The 20,576-nt window shown below is 49.8% G+C and overlaps 1 protein-coding gene across 2 annotated transcripts in view; it reads right to left on the reverse strand.

Annotated features, from left to right (window-relative positions):
• Positions 1–7,292: 7,292 nt before the first annotated feature.
• DTX1 (deltex E3 ubiquitin ligase 1) overlaps positions 7,293–20,576 on the reverse strand; it is a 65,324-nt gene continuing 52,040 nt past the window's right edge. For both annotated transcript variants that reach the window (XM_083417746.1, XM_083417747.1), the window contains exons 6-11: positions 20,105–20,166; positions 17,159–17,317; positions 15,310–15,471; positions 13,353–13,442; positions 9,083–11,537; positions 7,293–8,838 (exon numbers count right to left, since the gene is read on the reverse strand). In XM_083417746.1, coding sequence (XP_083273872.1) covers positions 11,313–11,537; positions 13,353–13,442; positions 15,310–15,471; positions 17,159–17,317; positions 20,105–20,166 — 698 coding nt within the window. In that variant the 3' untranslated portion in view covers positions 7,293–8,838; positions 9,083–11,312. The remainder of the gene's footprint in view (positions 8,839–9,082; positions 11,538–13,352; positions 13,443–15,309; positions 15,472–17,158; positions 17,318–20,104; positions 20,167–20,576) is intronic.

Genomic DNA, 20,576 nt, shown 5'->3' on the forward strand with positions numbered 1-20,576 from the left:
CTCAGTCTGCCCTTGGCAAGCCTCCTACCTCCCTGGCTTCTTACTTACACCCAGTCAAGGGAAAGGTGTTGGCTGCCCCCGGTTATCCCTTGCAAGACTCAACAGGGAGGGGGATGTGGACAAAGTTATAATTAAACTGGCTTTGCCTGTCATTGGCTTTGGCGCCACCTACTCCAATGCCAAGGGGCACTGGCTGCCACTGCTTGGAATATATGGGAAATGAAAACAGCACTACCTGTCCCCCCACAAAGAGAGAGATGTGCAGACTACAAAATGCAGTTAACTAACCCTATTTCCTGTGGTGGCAGGTGGTTCTGGGAGGCCAGGGAACACTTTGAGATGCTTCGCAGGTGAGACGCAGTGATTTCTTTGCACTGTTTTGGAAGAGGTCTTCTTTTCCTCTCTGGGCTCTGTCCAGTCTTTCTGCCCACGAGCCCAAGTTTTTAAAGTTGCACAGCAATTCAACACAGCAGGTGCACCAGCGGAAACTCTCTGGGCAACAGACCGTGCAATCTTTTGTGCAGAAAACACCTTCATCTGTCTCTTGCACAGCAACGGGCCCACGGAGCAAAATGTTTCATTACCAGAACAAGCTAACTGGCGAACTCAGGGCAGATTCCACACCATGCATTTAAAGTGCATCCACAGCAGATGGAAAGCGTGTGCCTTCCCTTGCAGAATCCTGGGAACTGAAGTTTGTGAAGGGCGCTGGGAAATATAGCACTTTCAATCCATTAAACATTGCAGTATGAATCTGCCCTTAGTGGTACCTTGGATACAACCCTCTCATTTTTTGTCACTCCCCTCCATTTCTTTTTTCCCTTTTCTGCTAGTTTAGCAGCTCTCCAGGGTTTCAGGCAGGGGATTTCTCCCACCCCTACCTAGAGATTCTAGGGATTGAATCTGGGACCTTCTGCACTCAAAGCAGACGCTCTTCCAATGAGCTCCAGCCCTCCGAAAGCTTGATTCAACCCGAATCTCACTGAAAACCTGCCTGTTCAACTGTTTTTTTTTTGTCCCCCACCTTCTCCAAGGCTGGAGAGAAATGTCTCTGTGTGTTTTGAGGGCAGCGATGGCGGCCCTCCCACCTCTCTGAAAACATTACGCCTGTTTTTACTGTAAGTGCAGGCAGCTGTGACTCACACAGGGGCAGTCTAGTGAAAGGACCAGAAATAGGTTTCCCCCCAGGGAGCTGAGGGCAGGCTTAGGACAGGCCACCGGAAGCAGGTGTTTGCTTGCACTAGGGGAGCCATCAGGCGGGGCATTATATTTGCAATGTGGCACACGGCTCACACAGCCCCTCCTTGCCGCTGGAGTGATATTTGGGGCAGTGGGGAGTGGGGAAGGCTGTCGGACCAGGCTCCTGGCTTGCTGGGAGTGCAGAGAGATAATAGCTTCACGAACCACGTTTCTGAGTGCAGCAAAAGCCACAAAGCCCAGCTCCCCGGGGACGCCTTGCCAAAAGCTGATGGCGCAGCAGCACTAAATGGCCCCATAAATCATGGCTTGCACCAAAGCATCTGTGGCACAGTCTCCCTTGGGTGGGTGGGGAATCTTTAAGCCATGGGAGATGATTTCCCCTTTTCCCTGCTTCCTGAACAGATGCAAGATCTCCTAGGAACCTCTGGGCATTTCTTATCCAGTCCAGAACCTAAGGAGAACCTGCCGGATCAGGCCACCTGGTCCAGCTTCCTGTTCTCATAGTGGCCAACCAAATGCCCAAATTGGGGGACTGGCGAACATGATCTGAGCACAAGAGCCATCTCTTCTCCTATGGTTTCCAGCAACTTTCAACTAGCCAGCTGTGGTTGTGTTGCTTAGAGAACAAGCCAGCAAGCTGTGACAAGGCCTCCTAAGTCTTCAACTCTGGGTCCTGCACCCTTCCCCTCTAACAAGAGAGGCCACCAGGGACCCAAATGTGTGCTGCCACGGCAAAAGGCACAAGGCTTGCTTGTCACGCGGTTCCCCCAACTGTTGAGCCCAGAGAGGGAAACCTGGGTTCCACACCCTATCATTCTCAGACCCTCCAAGTGTCCCTTTTCCCCAGGGATTTACAGAAGTCTTCCCAGTTTCTGATTTGATCCCTGAATGCCCCACTTTTCCTTAGGATGCCCCTATTTCCACTGGAGAAATGTTGGAGATTATGGAGTTATGTGACCCCCCCACCAAAAGAGATAAGTAACTATACAACCTTTAGAAGACATCTGAAGGGGAATTTTAAAATGTTTAATGTTTTATTATGTTTTTATATATGTTGGAAGCCGCCCAGAGTGGCTGGGGCAACTCAGTCAGATGGGTGGAGTATGAACAATAAAGTTGTTGTTGTTGTTGTTGTTATAGGATAGGACATCCCTATTTTTATCAGAGAAATATTGGTGGTTGTGCACTCAGTGTTGTGAAGATGGACCTTGGACTGGTCAGTCAGCCAGGCCTACCTCACAGGGCTGTTGTGAGGATTGAAAAGAGGGGAGAGGCCCATGTACATTACCCTGAGCTCCTCAGAAGAAGAGAAGACTGTAAATGTGAATAAATGACAATGTAGAATTTGCCCCTTTTCCATTCCAGCATTGGTGGTCTAGCACCCTCAAGCAGCTGCTGGTGTCCAGGTAACTCACGAAGGCTTGCCGAGGCTATTATTTCTCTCTCTCATCTGCCTATTCCCTTGGCTGCAGACTAATGGCAGCAGTGGTTAGGGAGCTCGCCGCCATTTTGTATTTTCCAACAATGCCCTGGGCACCCAATGTAGCATCCCTCCAGAGCACTGCATCATGGGGGAATTTAAATGGCGAGTAGCTTCTCAGCTGTTGTCATGACGCAAGCCCATAGGGACAGTGGGGAGGTGATATCATGAGGGAGGGACTTGACCCCCTTTTGCTGGGGGCTCCATCGAACCTGGAGCTGGCTCTTGTCCTTTCACACATGAGCAAATTTGAACATCAGATTTTAACAATGGAAAGCTGCTTGAACTGCTGGGATCTTGACACCTAAGGCAGCCAAAATTTAATTAAATGTTGTTTTGAATGTATGGAGTCAGTGCCTCCTTTTTAAACAAACAAACAAACAAACAAACAAACAAACAAACAAACAAACGTAGTTGTAAATAACTGAACTATATTGAAGTTTTTTTATTATCTGTTTCTAAATGTTGTTGCTCTCTGAGCCTCTGGGGAGGGTTTAAAACTGACCATTTCAAATTAAAAATGGGGAAAGGAAGTTGCTGTGTGTGTGTGTCTGTGTGTGTGTGTGTGTGTGTGTGTGTGTGTGTTTCAAATCCACATCTGCACCAGCCCTCTCAATCACAGGGGCAAGGCAGTGCGCTTGCTTCCCAGCTCATCCCTTCCCCCAGCCTGCCCCCCAGTGTCCCACCACCATGACCCAGGGTCTAAGTCATCTTCTGTATCACCCGTGAGGAGCTCCAGGGCAGGCAGCGCCCACATCTCTTCCTCACCCAGCCGGTCCCTGAGAGTTAGGTGCCTCGAACATAGCCAAGGTGCTTTCGGTTGGAGAGGAAAGAATGCAACACAGAGATAGCATTTGGATTCCACATTTACTGCATAAATTTGTAAAGACATCAAGACATGCTGAGCATGAACAGAGAAAGACACCAAGGAAATTACAAAGCCCTTTGGGATCTCCAGACAGGAACCTCACCTGACCATGCCATTGACATGGCAACTTTCCTCCCCGCCATCCAGCAGCCCCACCCAGAGTTAGACATGCTCGGAAATGCAACCTCTCTCACCTGTCCCATGTGAGGCTGTTGAGACTTGACTCTCCTCTACCCAATAACCCAGTGGTGGGGAACCAGTGGCCCTCCAGATGCTGTCAGTACTACAACTCCCATCATCCTTGAGCATCAACCATGCTGGCTGGGACTGGTGGATGTTGGGAGTCGTGGACAGGGCCACAGATCCCCCGTGCTCCTGCTATTACTGTGCTTCAGGTCATATGTGCATTCAAGCCATAGGACACAGTGGCAAATTTCAGACGTAGGGACCAGATGAGAACCTCCAGACAGACCTTTCTTTCGGGCCCTTGGGACTATCCACAGGCCACACCCCTCTCCACAGGCCACACCCCTTTTCTAGCCATACCTACACAGGCCACACCCCTCCTCCACTGGTCACAACTCTTCTCCACAGGCCACACCCCTCACCAGCCCTGCTCCCCCCACCCCTGGGCAAGTGGTTTTGCCAGGCTGCAAAGCATCCTTGAACTCATAGAATCATAGAAGGGACCCCCAAAAATCATCTAGTCCCCTGCAGCGCTGGAATATGCAGCTGTCCTGGACGGGGATCGAACCTGTGACGTTGGCATCATCAGCACCATGCTGTAACTAACTGAGCTACGTGATCTATGGAAAGAACTGGGATTCTGGTGATGCTTGTTTGGATGAAGGGAGGACAGAGAATAAGCCTGCACAAACTGGGCTTGTAATGAGGAGTTCTGTGTCACTCAGTGAGCTTCCTCACTCTTCCATTGACAGGTTCAGTGGTGAGGCTGGCGCACATTTTTGGGCTGCTTGATAAGTAGCAGAAGAAGTCTTTCAGGCTGGCATCGGAGCCTTTGCACGGGTGCCTTCTGGTCTCTGCTGGTTTAGAAGACAACACTGTCACTGCTTCCGGCAACAAACTGGATCCTAACCGTTAAGGAAGCAGGGAGAAGAGAGGAACAGGACAGAGGAGTTTCTTACCCTTTTCACCTGGCTTAAGGAACATCACACAGATGCCAGTTCCAAGGAGATGTACTCCTGATAGGGATGTGGCCTGGATGCCCTTCCAATCTAGCCATGGGCATGTGTGGTTTTGTCTAGGGAAGTTGTGGTGGCACAATGGGAGGAGAAAGGCACTTGGCACATCCTCAGAAACACTCTTGCAAGCCAGGCTCAAGCTCTTGCTATTAGCCAAGAAAAGGAGGGTTGAGGAGAAAGAACATAATGCTAAATAAACTCTGGTTCATATACGCTCAAGAGCCCAATACCTCATGCAACAACTCTTCCTGGTACCATCATCTGAGGTCTCCCTAGCCACCCCTCCTTCCAAGGCCACACCCCTTGCCTCCAGGCCACACCTCCCATGAGCCCTGCTCTGCCCCCTACTTGAATGCTTTTGCCTGCAATGTTTCCCCAGGAATTCTGATCATGCCTCTTGCTTGCCTGGAGGGAGTGGGATTGATTTATGGGATGTTCTCCCCAGGGAGACTCACCTGGTGCTGACTCTAAGGTACTCCTGGCACTGGGCAAAGACTTTCCCTGTTCTCCTGGACATCTGATGGTTACTTTTTATCCTTGCTGCCCTGGGATTATTTCAGCCAGATGTTTTTGTATGATCGTTTTGATGTTGTGCGGGGTCGATGCTTGGGAATTGACGGAGGACCACTTTTTAGTGCTCATCTTGTTTTAACATACATTGTACCTTTTCTCCATTTGCGAGTCACCTTGAGACTTCAATAATAACAGCAATAACAATAATATAATCATCAAGCCATACTGATTCTCATACACCAAATGAGACCAGCTGGGTCAAGGTGGGGGGTTGTCACAGCGCCGGAGGCGGCAATTTTGACATGGAGTGGAATAATCACTCCAGGTGCACAGCCCAGCAGGAGCAGAAAAAAAGAACAGCAGAGAAAACTGCACTGAGTGTGTGTGTGTGTGTGTGTGTGTGTGTGTGTGTTTTAAAAGATGCAGCCCAAACGTCTGAGTTGCAACTAGGGATGTTGGAAAATTCCGACGGAAATGAAGAAGGAATTTGATTATGCTTGCTTTTTGGTCCTGTATCCAGAATGGAAAACAGTCAACTGGCTGTTGTTGCCTTCAGTTTGTAAATGATACATTATTGATTATACCCCCACCCCACAAAAAAATGCATTAAGTTCCCCTTGCATTCAAATGAATGTGGTAGAACAATGTAACAACAATGTAATTAATGCAACTGATTGCTTAAATTGTCTCAAGTTAGATGATTTTTGCTGCAGACGGCAGTGAGATGAATAATGTATCTTTGAGAAGAAAATGAACTGCAGCGGAATGGAAACAGCCCTGCCTCTAATGAACAGAGGGTGAAATGGTTTTTTGCCCCAGACTTGCCCCTATGCTTTCTTGCCCCAGACTGGCAAAATGGGGAGTAAATTCTGGGACTCTCCCTTTCAGGGATTGACAAATCTGTCCATTTTGGTTTTTTTTCTTGGTTTCTCATTTTTCCAGTTGTTAAGTCTAGCCTCCACAATCTGCATTATAGAATCATAGGGTTGAAAGGGATGCCCGATGGCAGTCTACTCCAACCCCCCAGCAATGCAGGAATCACTTCTAAGGAATCCTTGACAGATGGCCATTCAGCCTCTGTTTAACCCCCCCCCCCCCAAGGAAGGAGAGTCCACCATCTTCAGAGGGAGTACATTCTATGGTCAGACGGCTCTTATCATCAGAAAGTCCTTACTAACATTCAGTCAGAATCTGGTAACTTGAGTCGACTGGTTCAGGTCCTACAGTCTGGAGCAGGGGGGAAACAGCTTCCTCCATCTTCTACAGCCCTTCAGATATTTGAAAATGGCTCTCATTTCACCTCTCAGTCTTCTCTTCTCCTGCCTAAACATACCCAACTCCCTCATCAGTTTGAAAAAAAAATCCCTCATGGAATTCCATCTGAATTTTAGTGCATGTTTCTCCTAATGGACACATTCTTTGCAAGCCATGTCCCCCAGTTTAAAGCATTCTTGTACCACATTTTCACAAATATATGCCTTTTTACCAAGGGTGGATCTACACACAGGGGGAAAAAGCTATAAAAAGTAAGAAATTGTTATATCAGAAGAAAAGAAAAACGCTATGGAAAATGGCTTAGAATTTTTTTTTTTGCTCTCTAGCGCCATCTGGTGCCGCATGTTTATAACGCATTCAAAACGCTGTTTCTTGACTAATGTAGCTGAGTCCCAACACTGATAGCTGGACAATCAAACTTGCTACATCAGCTTTGGCCAACCTGGAGTCATTCAGGAGTTTGGACTTCAATTCCCATCAGCCCCACTTAGCAAAGCCCTCTTGAAGTACAACCCCCATCAGCCCCCGGCATCTTACGGCCATGTTGGGTTGGGGTTGATGAGAACTGTAGTACACAACTTCTGGAGGGCGCAGGTTGGGGAAAGATGTGCTGCCTAATGAAACCAAGCCCCCCCTTCCTTCTCTCCCAGAGGTGAGAGATAACTTTGGCAGGATTTCAATGCAAAAAGGTGGATCCGTTCCCTGCTGATTTTATCACTGCAGCAGAAACCTGCCTTTGCAAAGAGGGAAATAATATTTTTTTAAAAACCAAAACGCCAGCCGCTGCTCCCTCTTCCTTGTCTTTCAACAAAGGGCAGGCATGAGTTATGAGCACCAGGAATGTGAAATGAGTTTAGAGGGAGATGGGCACGAACTGTGCCTGGGCAAACTCCAGACAGCAGGGACGTTACTCTCTGCAGACGATGGAGCGTATGGGTGAATCCAGCCCTGAAGGGCACACCGTCCGCCTCCCATTCCTGCTGGATCTGCAGAAAGAGCAGTTAAGTTGGGGGACTTGGGTATGGGGTGGTGGAGGGGCCTAAGTAATATTTGGAGGGTGAGGTGAGGAGAAAGGGCACCAGCCACAATTCTCCCTTCTGCGCATCAGATACCTTAAGATCCTGTATGCGAGAGGATCGCTGTGCTGTTAAGCACTGTCCTAAGGGACGCAGGTGGTGCTGTGGGTTAAACAACAGAGCCTAGGACTTGCCTATCGAAAGGTCGGCGGTTCGAATCCCCGCGACGGGGTGAGCTCCTGTTGCTCGGTCCCTGCTCCTGCCAACCTAACAGTTTGAAAGCACGTCAAAGTGCAAGTAGATAAATAGGTACCACTCCGGCGGGAAGGTAAACAGCATTTCTGTGCACTGCTCTGGTTCGCCAGAAGCGGCTTAGTCATGCTGGCCACATGACCTGGAAGCTGTACGCCGGCTCCCTTGACTAATAAAGTGAGATGAGCGCCACAACCCCAGAGTCGGCCACGACTGGACCTAATGGTCAGGGGTCCCTTTACCTTTACCTTTTAAGGCTGGTGTGGGGAACATCAGGCCAAATCTGGCCCACCATGCATCTCTTACCATAGAACCAGAGAATTTCAGAGTTGGAAGGGACCCTGAAGATCATCAACCACCCGCAATGCAGGAATAAGCAGCTGTCTCATACAGGGATCGAACCTGCAACCTCAGAGTTATCAGCACCACGCTCTAACCAACGAGCTATCCAGGCTGTCTGGCCCTCTGGACTCTTCCTAGGCCACACCACTCACTGGCCCTGATTCACATACTGCCCTGGATGCCTTTCCCTGGCTGGGAACATGCCCCTGAACTGATCGTGCCTCTTGCCTCCTCCATGGAGGATAGAGAAGGGTGTATGCAGAAACTAGCCTCTTGCCTCTGGCCCTACCTGACACGTGGCCCCTGGAAGGTTTCCCTGGAAGGAATGCGGCCCTCAGTCTGAAATGGATTCCCACACCCATGTCGTAATGCTGGCAGGGAGTGGGGATGAGAAGGTAGCTTCTCTCCTCAATGACTTGGGGAGAAGCCAGAGCTGCCCACAGTTCTCCTTTCTGCTGGTCATATTAAGGCAACAGGAGGATAGCAGCTCGAGGGCATGGTAGGAACTGTGGGGACTGTCCAGGCAAGGCTCAACACTTGAGGGCTGCTGGTCAAGCCAGGCGATCCCAAGAGTGTGCAGAGGTGGATCCTGGAAGAGGAACAGTAAATTTGGGAGAAGGCAGCCATCCAAGTGGCTTGCCTCCTGTGGGAGCAAGTTCCCCAGTCTGTAAAGAAGTCATGTCATCTGTCCTAAATACAGTGGTACCTCGGGTTAAGTACTTAATTCGTTCCGGAGGTCTGTTCTTAACCTGAAACTGTTCTTAACCTGAAGCACCACTTTAGCTAATGGGGCCTCCTGCTGCCACTGCGCTGCCGGAGCACAATTTCTGTTCTCATCCTGAAGCAACGTACTTAACCTGAAGCACTATTTCTGGCTTAGCGGAGTCTGTAACCTGAAGCGTATGTAACCTGAAGAGTATGTAACCCGAGGTACCACTGTATTCCAACATTCAGCTTCACCCCCTCCCTTCCACACCATGTCGTGCACACCTATCAAATTCCTGCACAAACCTCATATTTTTTAATAAACTCAAAAAAAACCAAGTTTGCAATCTTAGGACGGTTTTGTGTTTGTGTGTGTGTCAGTAACTATCGCTTCTGATTAAAGCAACATAAAAATAATAATGATGGACTAATGTGGGGCCATCACTGACGAGTCACTGTTGATAGCCTTTACCCTCTGTTATTTTGTCTAACCCCCTTCTAAAGCTGTCCAAGATGGCGGGCTGCGTGATCTCCTGCGGCAGCTAATTCCAGAGTTTTTACTTCATCTTGCATCTCCCGACATTCTGCCTCATTGGCTGGCCCTGGGTTCTAGTATTATGAGAGCACAGGGAAAGCCTTCTCTCAATCCATTTCCCCCCACAGAATACATTGTTTCATACACCTCTGCCAAATTCCCTTTCCCCCCTCTCTGAGGGTAAGGCCAATGTGCCCAAATCAGAATCTAATCTGAAGTGCAGGACTCCCTCTTTGCCCTTGCAAAGACCTTCCTAAGACCATAAGAAATGCCTGCTAGATAAGGCCAGAGGGGTCCCCTCTAGTCTAGCATCCTCTTCTCACCAGATGCCTGTAGGAAACCAGAAAGGATCCAAGCACAAGAGGACTCTCCTTCCCCCCTCTGGTTTCCAGCAACTGTTAGGGGGACGGTATCCCATAGCATCGATTGAGAGCAACAGGGCCAGCCCTAACCTTAGGTAGAGGGAGCCACCTGCCTTAGTCAGCAAATGATGTAGTGGGCGGGGTGGAGAGCAGCAGCAGCAAGCTCTTAGAAGAGCGCTACATGGCCTCATCTCCAAACCAGCTTCACTATCCCGTCGCCAGTGCTGAAATCAGATCGAGTTGAAAGGAAGAGCTGGCTAGATCCGGCCAATAGCATCCTGTTCTCACAGGGGCCAACCAGATGTCTGTGGGAAACCAGCAAGCAGGATTTGAACGCAATCCTGTGGTTTCCAGCAACTGGGATTCAGAAACATTGCTGGGCAGCAAAGGCAGCCGAAGGAACATGAGATGTGAAGACCCAGCTGGAGAGGTGAAGGCCAGCAGAGCAAGATTGAGAGGGTTTTGCTAGCGGACTGAATGCTAGCGGACAGTTGATGGAACAGGAGGCGGCAGCATCTCGACCTTTGCTTTAGGCAGTAAACTCTCCAGGGGCTGGCCGTAAAGACCAGCGTGCTTGTGTGTGTAAGGCAATTTGCAAAGCTGAGGTGGGGAACACTGCCGTGCCCGTCATTAAGATGTCACACCTCTCTTTGGCCATCCCAGGTCCTACACAGCGCAGACCCGCAGAAATGAACAAACCGGGCTAACTTAGGTCCATTGATTTCGATGGGTTTACTCTGAGTAGGGCTTAGGTGGATACAACAACCCATAGCTTCCCAAGCCAGAATTCCTTCCTACTGCCTCCTGGCAAAGTGGCAAAGGCATCACAAAGGCAAAATGAGTCACCAATGCAGGAAGAGTTTTCCCGGGAAGGGGTGGGCAGGAGGACCAACGCTTCCACACTTGGCTTCATATATCTCCTCTATTACATATGATATCCTGTTACAGAGCGGCAGATATGTAATATAGGATGGTGTAATGTGCAAACACAGTCAGGACAAGAGGAATATTGCAGACTGCCAAGAATATATAGGGGTTTGTGTTATGTATGTATATATCATATATAAAAGAAAAAAGGAGAGCAGATTGCTTCAGTTGCTCACTTGCGCAGTTTTGGGTGGTCTTCCTCCAGTGGGGAAACTCAGGAATGATCTAGGCAGTCCTTGGTCCTGGAGGGAGAGGAACGCCCCATGGTTTCCTTTAGCCATGTTTGGCATCGCTGTGTGGAGATCGTCCATAGTCAAGGCAGCAGAAGCAACATGAGATGTGAAGGCCAGGCTGAAGATCTGGCTGGAGAAGTGAAGACCAACAGCATGAGAAGAAGTGAAGACCCGGCTGAAGAGCCAAACTGAAGACCCAGGTTGAAGAGGTGAAGACCGGCAACATGAGAGGTCTTGAAGACCAGGCTTATCCCGATATGCTGGTTGAGAGCTGATCAACAGAGACACACACACACGCACACACACGCAGACAGACGGACGGACGGACTCAGGCAGTGTTCGTGCTTCCACGCAACGCCCATGGCAAAAGTGTGGCTGGGAAAGAGCAGCTGCGATGCCTCTTCAGTCCTTCAGGTTGGCTTCCAAGACCCCCTGGGCCATCAGTTCCGCCAGGACGTTGTCCAGGTAGTTTGGGTCGGGGTAGCCGTGGCCGGTGAGGTTGGACCCAAATTCGGTCTTGTGGTGGATCTCGTTCCACACCACCGTGTCGGATTCGCCTGTCGTGTTGGATGTCCCAATGGTGAAGATCAGCCGGCGTTCCCAGGCCACAATCAGGAGTTTCAAGACCTGCAACATAAGAAGCTGGCTTACTTAAAACTGAGCCAAACCATGGCAGACCAAGCTGATGGAATATGCAGAAACAGCAAGACTAAAGGGAAAGATCGGAACCAGGAAGTTAAAAGACTGGAATACAGTGGTACCTCTGGATGCGGACGGGATCCGTTCCGTTCGCATCCTGAGTAGAACGTAACATGCGACTGCACATCTCCGCGTCTCGCCGCTTCCACGCATGCATGTGACGTCATTTTGAGCATCTGTGCATGCACAAATGACGAAACCCGGAAGTAACGCACTCCGTTACTTCTGGGTCGCCAGGGAGCGTAACCTGAAAATGCTCAACCTGAAGCATATTTAACCCGAGGTATTACTGTAACTTTCTAACATACCATACTTTTCTGTCTATAAGACGCCCCATGTATAAGACGACCCCTATTTTTGGGGACCCAGTTTTAAGAAAATGGGGGGAGATTGCACAGAGCTGTTGAGCTTTTTTTTTTTTTTTTACACAGAGGATTGGCCAGAGCTGTTGAGGTTCTCTTGCGGATAATTGCCCAGAGATGTTGAGCTTTGTTTTTTTTTGGGGGGGGGGGGGATTACCCAGGGTTGTTGAGCTTTTTTTCAGGGGAATTGCCAAAAATCTCTCACCAACACATGTTGCAAAATCTGCCTCCTGTCTGTCCCATCGCCAGCAGAATGCGCCAACCACCCATTGATGCAGCAACCAATAACGTGCACAATAGCAGCTGACAGCCACGCCAGCAGCTAATCAAATGTCCACCCTATGCACTACCCATGTAAAAGACAACCCCCAGTTTTTAGCATGATTTTTGAAGAAAAAAACCATAGTTTTATATACGGAAAAGTACGGTATTTGAGAAACCATTGTAAACAGTTGAAATCATTGGCAGGAATACGATGACACTTGTAAAGTAACATGAATTTAGGATACTATGATGATACAATAGACAGATTACAGTAAAAGATGCAGGAATAAATGAACGAATAAATCAACTGAGTCAAACCAGGGCTTTGAGTGCAGTTCTGATACCTTTTTCCGGAGCCCGCAAACAAGAACTCCTGGCACTGAGCCAGCCCGGAATGAACCAGCTCCCGAACCAATGACCCTTCTCTTTCTCCCTTGCATACACCCCAACCCTGACACGGCAGAGGCTGGGGGGAAAGCGCTGAGTCAGGCCATTGGTAGATCCAGCTCAGCACTGTCTACTCTGAGCAACAGTGGCTCTCCAGGGTTTCAGACAGGAGTTTCTCCCAGCCCTACCTGGAGATACCAGGGATTGAACCTGGGACGTTCTGAATGCGAAGCAGGTGCCCAACCACTATTTCACAGGCAAGGAATAAAGACCCCATTAGAAAACAAGAGGCGGCCCACCCAGAAAATGATCTGTGCAGCTAGCTCAAGGCCAAACTATTGCCTGACACTAAAAGCATCACTCAAAGTTGCAGGCATCCTTTCCGCCACCTTTATGTACCAGCTGGATCGGGGGCCCTGCATACCTTTTCGGCCATTTCCTGCCATTGCTGCTGTCCTAAGAGCATGGCTTTGGAACAAAGATCTATGACTCAGCTGAGGATCCTGACCTTTTAAAACAAAATGGGCAAGCACCTAGTCCTCATGGCTTCAGAAGTAGGCTTTGAAAAGCAGAGGCAGGTTTTCGGCATTGGCCCCAAAGGGGTCTTTGAAGAAGCAAAATGCCAGAAACTCAGTGCTCGGCTAAGTTGAATTTCGAGGGGAAGCTTGGAAATGTTCTCCTCTGTATTGAAGCCCCCCCCCCCCAGCCCAGCAGAAATTCAGCTGCCTACCTTTCTGCCTTTCTCGTTGTCAGGAAGGTAGCAGTGGCGAGGGAAGCCTCTTGCAGTAAACTTCTTCCCAGGATTTGGATGCTCCGGGCCCTGGTGAAGCAAGAGGTTTCAGTTACATGTTGCGCCAGCAAAGGTCATGGGGCAAGGGAAACATGGTTTTCTTGCCCCTGGGTATATTGTGAAAAGTTCATTAATTATACCGTATTGGCCCAAATATAAGCCGCACTTCCCGGCACCCCCAATTCTGACTGTTGAAAGTTAAAGTGCGGCTTAAATTGGCGACCTTACAAAAATGGGCTTTTACGATATCGCTGCTTAAACAGACATACTGTAAAACAGAACGGGGGTGAATGCCTGTGGAATTTTAAGGGAGCAGCTTATATTCGGGTATTGTCTCCCCCCCTTGAATTTTAAAGGTGTGGCTTATATTCGGGTGCGGCTTATATTCGGGCCAATACGGTGTGTGTGTGTTGCCTAGCAAGATTTGGTATTTTGCAACTCATAAATCAAACACTGGATTACTGCAATGCACTCTATGTGGAGCTTCCCTTGCATTTGATCTGGAACAGGCATAGGCAAACTCGGCCCTCCAGATGTTTTGGGACTACAACTCCCATCATCCCTGACCACTGGTCCTCTTAGTTAGGGATGATGGGAATTGTAGTCCCAAAACATGTGGAGGGCCGAAGCTGCAATTAGTGCAGAATGCTGCAGCACAATTGCTATCAACACAGCGATCTGCCAATTTGCTACTGGGTCAAGCTCAAAGTGTACCTCTTAGTATATAAAGCGCTTAACAACTTGGGACCAGTTTACCTGCAAAATTGCCTCACTCCATATATGCTTACTCGACTGCTTCAATCAGCGGAAGTACCACCGTTACATAGTACCTGTTTGGCATTTGTAAGAACTTGGTATTTTAGTGTGGCAGCACCTATGTAGACTTTGGAACTCCCTGCCTCTTGATATCAGGCAGGTGCATCCACTGTACTTTTATCAGCACCTGCTAAAAACATTTTTTGTGTAGACAAGCCTGCCCTGATGTTTAGAAAGTTCATGTGAGTTTCTGTCTGCTTTTAGTCTATTGTTATTTTAACTTTTCAAACGTCTTAAATTATTGTCATTGATAGTTTTTATGTTTTCTCTTTTCTGTAAACTGCTTTGGGGTTGTTGGGTTAAAAAAAAATCAAGCAGCATATAAATTTAATGAAATAAGTAAGTACAGTGGTACCTCGGGTTAAGAACTTAATTCGTTCTGGAGGTCCGTTCTTAACCTGAAACTGTTCTTAACCTGAAACTGTTCTTATCCTGAAACTGTTCTTAACCTGAGGTACCACTTAACTAATGGGGCCTCCTGCTGCTGCTGCGCCACCGCCACGTGATTTCTGTTCTCATCCTGAAGCAAAGTTCTTAACCCAAGGTACTATTTCTGGGTTAGTGGAGTATGTAACCTGAAGCGTCTGTAACCTGAAGTGTCTGTAATCCAAGGTACCACTGTAGCTAAATAGGAACCAACTGTTACGATATTTCCATTCCACCTTAAAAGGGAGCAGGCTTTGAGTCACAGAGTCTGCGTATTTCCTGTTTTCACAGGATGTTTATGTTGTGTCTTTGCTTTCGTTTCTCTCTCTCTCTCTCTGCCGGAGACTCTGAAGCAGGCAGTCATGTTTTTCTTTGTTCTGATCAACGCTGAGTAAACTTGTATATAATGCTCTCCTGGGTGCATCTTTCGCTGTGTGCATATCTGGTGATAGAGCGTGCTCGGCTCTGGAATGTGGGAAGCTATTTCTGGAGCTCGTGTCGCTAATTGCTGATACTGCGTGTCTACGGGAGATCGATGGACGTCCGGAGACAATGTGGAGTTATGATGGACTTTGTCTCCCTGGCAGTATCCCAACACCAACAACCACAACCCTTTCGTCTCCCTTTCTCTTTCTCTCTTCCCCATCCCTCTCACCTGGATCCCTGCAGGAATGTCATACACGATGCGGATGGTTTTGCAGTCTACGTAGCCAGGGAGCGAATGTGGAATAATGTGGAACTCCATCTTCCCAGGGGGCTGAGTCCCGGTCTTCTCCCCATAGATGGCCTTGCAAGTGGGGCATTGCAGACTGCCATCCTGCCAGGCAAAAGGAAGACAGGGTGGGAGGAGAAAGAGGAACAGGCAGATGTAGAAGAAGCTCATTCTTCAGGTTGCTTTCTAGCCATGGACCTCAAGGTGTTTAAAACTCTCTACATTTACCATTCTTTTGATAAGCCGAAATTCAGCAGGTGGGGAGGATGTGACTCATTGAAATTAATGTGCATTGCTAACTAAAGTAAAGGTAAAGGGACCCCTGACCATTAGGTCCAGTTGTGACTGACTCTGGGGTTGCGGCGCCCATCTCGCTTTATTGGCCTAGGGAGCCGGTGTACTGCTTCCAGGTCATGTGGCCAGCATGACTAAGCTGCTTCTGGCAAACCAGAGCAGCTCACGGAAACGCCGTTTACCTTCCCGCCAGAGTGGTACCTATTTATCTACTTGCACTTTGACGTGCTTTTGAACTGCTAGGTTGGCAGGAGCTGGGACTGAGTAACAGGAGCTCACCCCGTCGCGGGGATTCGAACCGCTGACCTTCTGATCGGCAAGTCCTAGGCTCAGTGGTTTAATCCACAGCGCCACCTGCGTCCCGCATTGCTAACCTAGATCCATACATCTCATTGGGTCTACTCTGAGTATGACCAGCATTGGAAACAAGCCATTGTCATTTTTGCACCAAGTAAAGTAATTGTTACCCCCCCCCAGTTCCCCCACCAGCTTATCCCATATTTTGCCTGACCAAAGGTGGCAACCCTACCCTAATTTGTTTACAGTTGTACCTTGGATTCTGAACACCTTGGTAATCGGACATTTTGGCTCCCGAACGCCACAAACCCAGAAGTGAGTATTCCGGTTTGTGAACATTCTTTGGAATCCAAACATCCAGTGGGGCTTCCATGGCTTCTGATTGGCTGCAGAAGCTTCCTTCAGCCAATCGGAAGCCGCGCTTTGGTTTCCAAATGTTTTGGAAGTCGGATGGGCTTCTGGAACGGATTCCGTTCGACTTCCGAGGTATGACTGTACAGTGGTACCTCGCGTTAAGTACTTAATTCGTTCCGGAGGTCTGTTCTTAACCTGAAACTGTTCTTAACCTGAAGCACCACTTTAGCTAATGGGGCCTCCCACTGCTGCCGCACCGCCGGAGCACAATTTCTGTTCTCATCCTGAAGCAAAGTTCTTAACCCGAGGTACTATTTCTGGGTTAGTGGAGTCTGTAACCTGAAGTGTATGTAACCCGAGGTAAAGGTAAAGGGACCCCTGACCATTAGGTCCAGTCGTGACCGACTCTGGGGTTGCGGCACTCATCTCGCTTTATTGGCCGAGGGAGCCAGCGTACAGCTTCTGGGTCATGTGGCCAGCATGACTAAGCCACTTCTGGAGAACCAGAGCAGCGCATGGAAACGCCGCTTACCTTCCCGCCGGAGCAGTACCTATTTATCTACTTGCACTTTGAGGTGCTTTTGAACTGCTAGGTTGGCAGGAGCAGGAACCGAGCAATGGGAGCTCACCCCATCGCGGGGATTCAAACTGCCGACCTTCTGATCGGCAAGTCCGAGGCTCTGTGGTTTAACCCACAGCGCCACCCGAGATACCACTGTATTACTATTTATTGCAGAAAACAGGCCTTGAAAATTGTGTGGCTTAAAACGAGAGAAAGGTAGGTTGGGAGGGAGAAGTCCATTCCCATGCCTTTCACCCAACCACCCATTGCCCTCTGGTCTCTCACCTTATTGCCATTGTTGTACATGGCAACCAGGCAGAGGAGGTGGTAGAGGTGCCCACATTTGCCCAGCTTCCCCACCAGCTCCGGTTTGGCCCCCTTGTGCCTGAGGATCCCCTCGTAGCCCGATGAGGACACCAGCCGCTCCATGCAGATGGTACAGTCCTGTTGGAGAAAGACGAATTGGGGACATGAGGGGCAGTGTTAGCAACCGAGATATGAAAGCTAGGAGCTGAATGGTACCTTAAACCTAGGTTATGGGAGCAGCAACAGAATGTCTAGGCATGCTTTTTTAATAACAAGAATACAACGCTGAAAATGAATAGACTACAGCTAAAATATTATGTTCATTCTTCACATGGTCTAGTCTTTCCCTTGCCTACCCCCCTAATATTCTTAAGAGGGTCTCTTCTCCAGACTTCAGAGAGTAGCTGGAAGTGGGGAGGCAGAAAAAGGTCCTCCTTTCCTTTCACTCGGCAGTTTTAATCTGAAATCTTAGGCACAGTATTGCGCCCAGAGCTCAGAAACTGCTCGCCCTAATGAAATTCCCTGTCGCAAAATGCACCTAGAACAGCCGGAGTTTCAAACACTGGTGAGTGGTAAACACAGGGGATAAAACGGGTTCTAGGGCTGTCTTCAATTTTGAAAGAGGCCAGGGGACCCCCCCCCCCTCTCTTTCTGCTCCTTATTTTTGCAGGCACAGCTTCAGCATGAATACTTCCAGGGAAGGGGCACCCGACACCTCTGTTTCACAGTCACTAATGTTTCACTGAAATCTGCTTTCCTTGCCTTTTCCACCCATTTGTTCCAATCCTGCCCCTCTGGAGCTCGTCTGCTCCATCTTCTGCATGACAAACCCTTCAGCTCAGTGGTGTAGCATTTGGGCAAGGGGCACAGGGGCGGTTGCCCCATTTGCAAAAATTGTGAGGGGTGCAAAATTTCAACACCCGGTGCTGCCTCTACAAGGCTGTGCTCTTCTGTCATTGAGCTCCTTTGAAAATGACTTCTCCGTGCGAACCAGGAAGCCGCCTCTCCAGACAACAGAATAACTCTTCTTATCTCTGTGGCTGCGATCTCCTGGGTGATGCGTATGCCATTAGGGAGTTGAATGCATACTTCATCCATTTCCCTCTCACTCATCCATCCCTCCACGTGGCCCCGGGTGCTGGCAACCCACGCTACACCACTGCTCAGTGGCGTAGCGTGGGGGGTGCCAGGGGTGCGAGCCGCACCGGGCGCAACATTGGGGGGGGCGCGAGTCCAGAGGGAAGGGACAAGCAATCGAGGCTTGGTTGGGGTGGGGGGTCGTCGTCTCCGTTTGGCCGGCCCCCCTCGAGGAAGCGGGAACCTCTCCAAGGCGCAGCGCGCCGTCGGTGGAGGGAAAAGAGCTGCGCAGCAGCAGCAGCAAAGCCGGGAGGAGGAGGAGGTGGAGGTGCCGCCTGCCTGCCGCAGGATCCAATCCGAGCCTGCTAATCGCTTGCTGGGAATTAAGCGGCTCAAAGAGGCAAAGGAAGAGGTGGAGGCGGAGCCGCTGGCCTGGCAGGGAGGAAGCTGGAGAGAGCAGCGCGCCTGGGCGCAGCGAGGTGGGGTAGGTGCGTGCGCCCTGGCTGGCTGCCCGCCTCCCGGGCTCAGTGTCTCCATGACCCCTCCAGCGGCGATGGGAGAGATCGGAGAGATGGGGGTCTGGAGCAGCCCCGGCTGGCCTGCTCCTGCTTCTCCGCCGCCTACTTCCAGTTGCCGGCGCCTTGATCTCATCCGGATCAGGGACGAAACACGCCCATCCTTTGCTACTCCTTGTCGGGTCACTGCTTCATTTCTCCAGGGAGAGAGAGAGGAGAGGAGAGGTGCCGGGGATTGCCAAGCGCGTGTGACGCAAAGGGCCTGCCCACACGCAGGCTGAGCGCCGCGTGGCGGGGGCGGAGGGAGGCGCTCTGCACATGCTTAGGAGGCGCTCGCTCTTTCCGAAGAAGGACCCGGATACTGGATCAAGGCCACAAGGGCCCATCTAGAGTGGCCAAGCAGACGCGTCAATGAGAAGCACTCAAAGCAGGACCGGGGCACAAGAGCGCTCTCCCTTCCTGCTGTTTCCAGGGGGTGGAAGCGTCGCTGCCTCGAGGGGCTTCCGAGATACCCTGGGGTGAAATCCCGCTTCACCTTCTTGGGAGTCCCTCTCTTATGCTTTGGGGGGGGGGGGGTTGCAAGGGGGAAGAATAATGATTTCCTCCACCACCAGCCCCAAATTCTATAGTAAGAGAAATTGGGGGCCAAGCCAACTGGGGAAATGGTGAGTCTCTAACTATAGAGCTCAGGTATTTAGGAGCAAGCTGGCTCTGCCCATAGGGAGGAAAAGCACTCTGTGCAAGCTCAGAAAACCCACGCTATGCCACTGCGCACTCGCACTCGCAGCTCTCTGCCCCTACCTGGCTCACTCACTCTCTCTCACTGCAGTGCTGGCTGTGTGAATCCGATCCGAGCCCCGGGTCGCTGCCCACTGTGGAGGGGAGGGTGCCAGGCGTGCGGTGTGGTGCGGAGAGAGAGCGAGGGACTATCTGGGGGAGGGACAGTGCAGCGGGGGGGGGCGCAAATTACTTGCCTTGCCCCGGGTTAGGGGGCGCAAATTACTTGCCTTGCCCCGGGTGCTGACAACCCACGCTACGCCACTGCCACTGCTTCAGCTATCTCAAGACAGTTTCCATGCCACCCCTTAGTCACCTCTTTTTCCAGGTCAAACACACCCAGATCTTCTGGCCACTTCTTAATTTAATTTGGCTTCCAGACCCCTCACCACTTGGATCGGGGAAAGAATTCTTGCACAGGCTTCTCTCTGGGATCTTAGCTTGCCCTTTGCCCAGGGTCTTTATTCTTACATTTTGTATACTTCAAAGGAATTTAGTGTCACATAACTGGATCCCCCATGAAGTAGATTAGACTGAGAGATAGCAGCCAGCTCACCTCATCTGGGGGGTTCTTCACCTTCTGGATGTAACGTCTCACTACATCTTCAGGGTTCTTGCCTGTACAGAATAAAAGAGCACTGGAACTAGATCATTCTCTATTATATAGCCTTCCTTTCTTATAAGAAAAAACGGTATTACATTTCTATCCCCTTCAAAGAGCTCAAGTTGGCACGCATGGTCCCCCCTCCCCTGTTTTATCCTCACCACACCCCTGCGATGTAGGTTCACCTATGTCGGCTTGGCATTTAGCAATACGTGCGAAATTTGGTCAGCACCTTAACTATGATTTATTTCCTGCCCTAATAAACCATGACGTGAAGTCTTGGGGGGCTTACAAACCCTGGTTTGCTTTAACCATGGCTTAGCATTCTGTGTAGTAACAACAACAACAACAAGAATAACAACAACAATGATAATAATGATGATGTTAATAATAATAATAATAATCTGGCCGGGCCTCCCCAGCC

The sequence above is a fragment of the Podarcis tiliguerta genome, assembly GCF_965153285.1.
Source record: "Podarcis tiliguerta genome assembly, chromosome: 16".
Taxonomy (NCBI): Eukaryota; Metazoa; Chordata; class Lepidosauria; order Squamata; family Lacertidae; genus Podarcis; species Podarcis tiliguerta.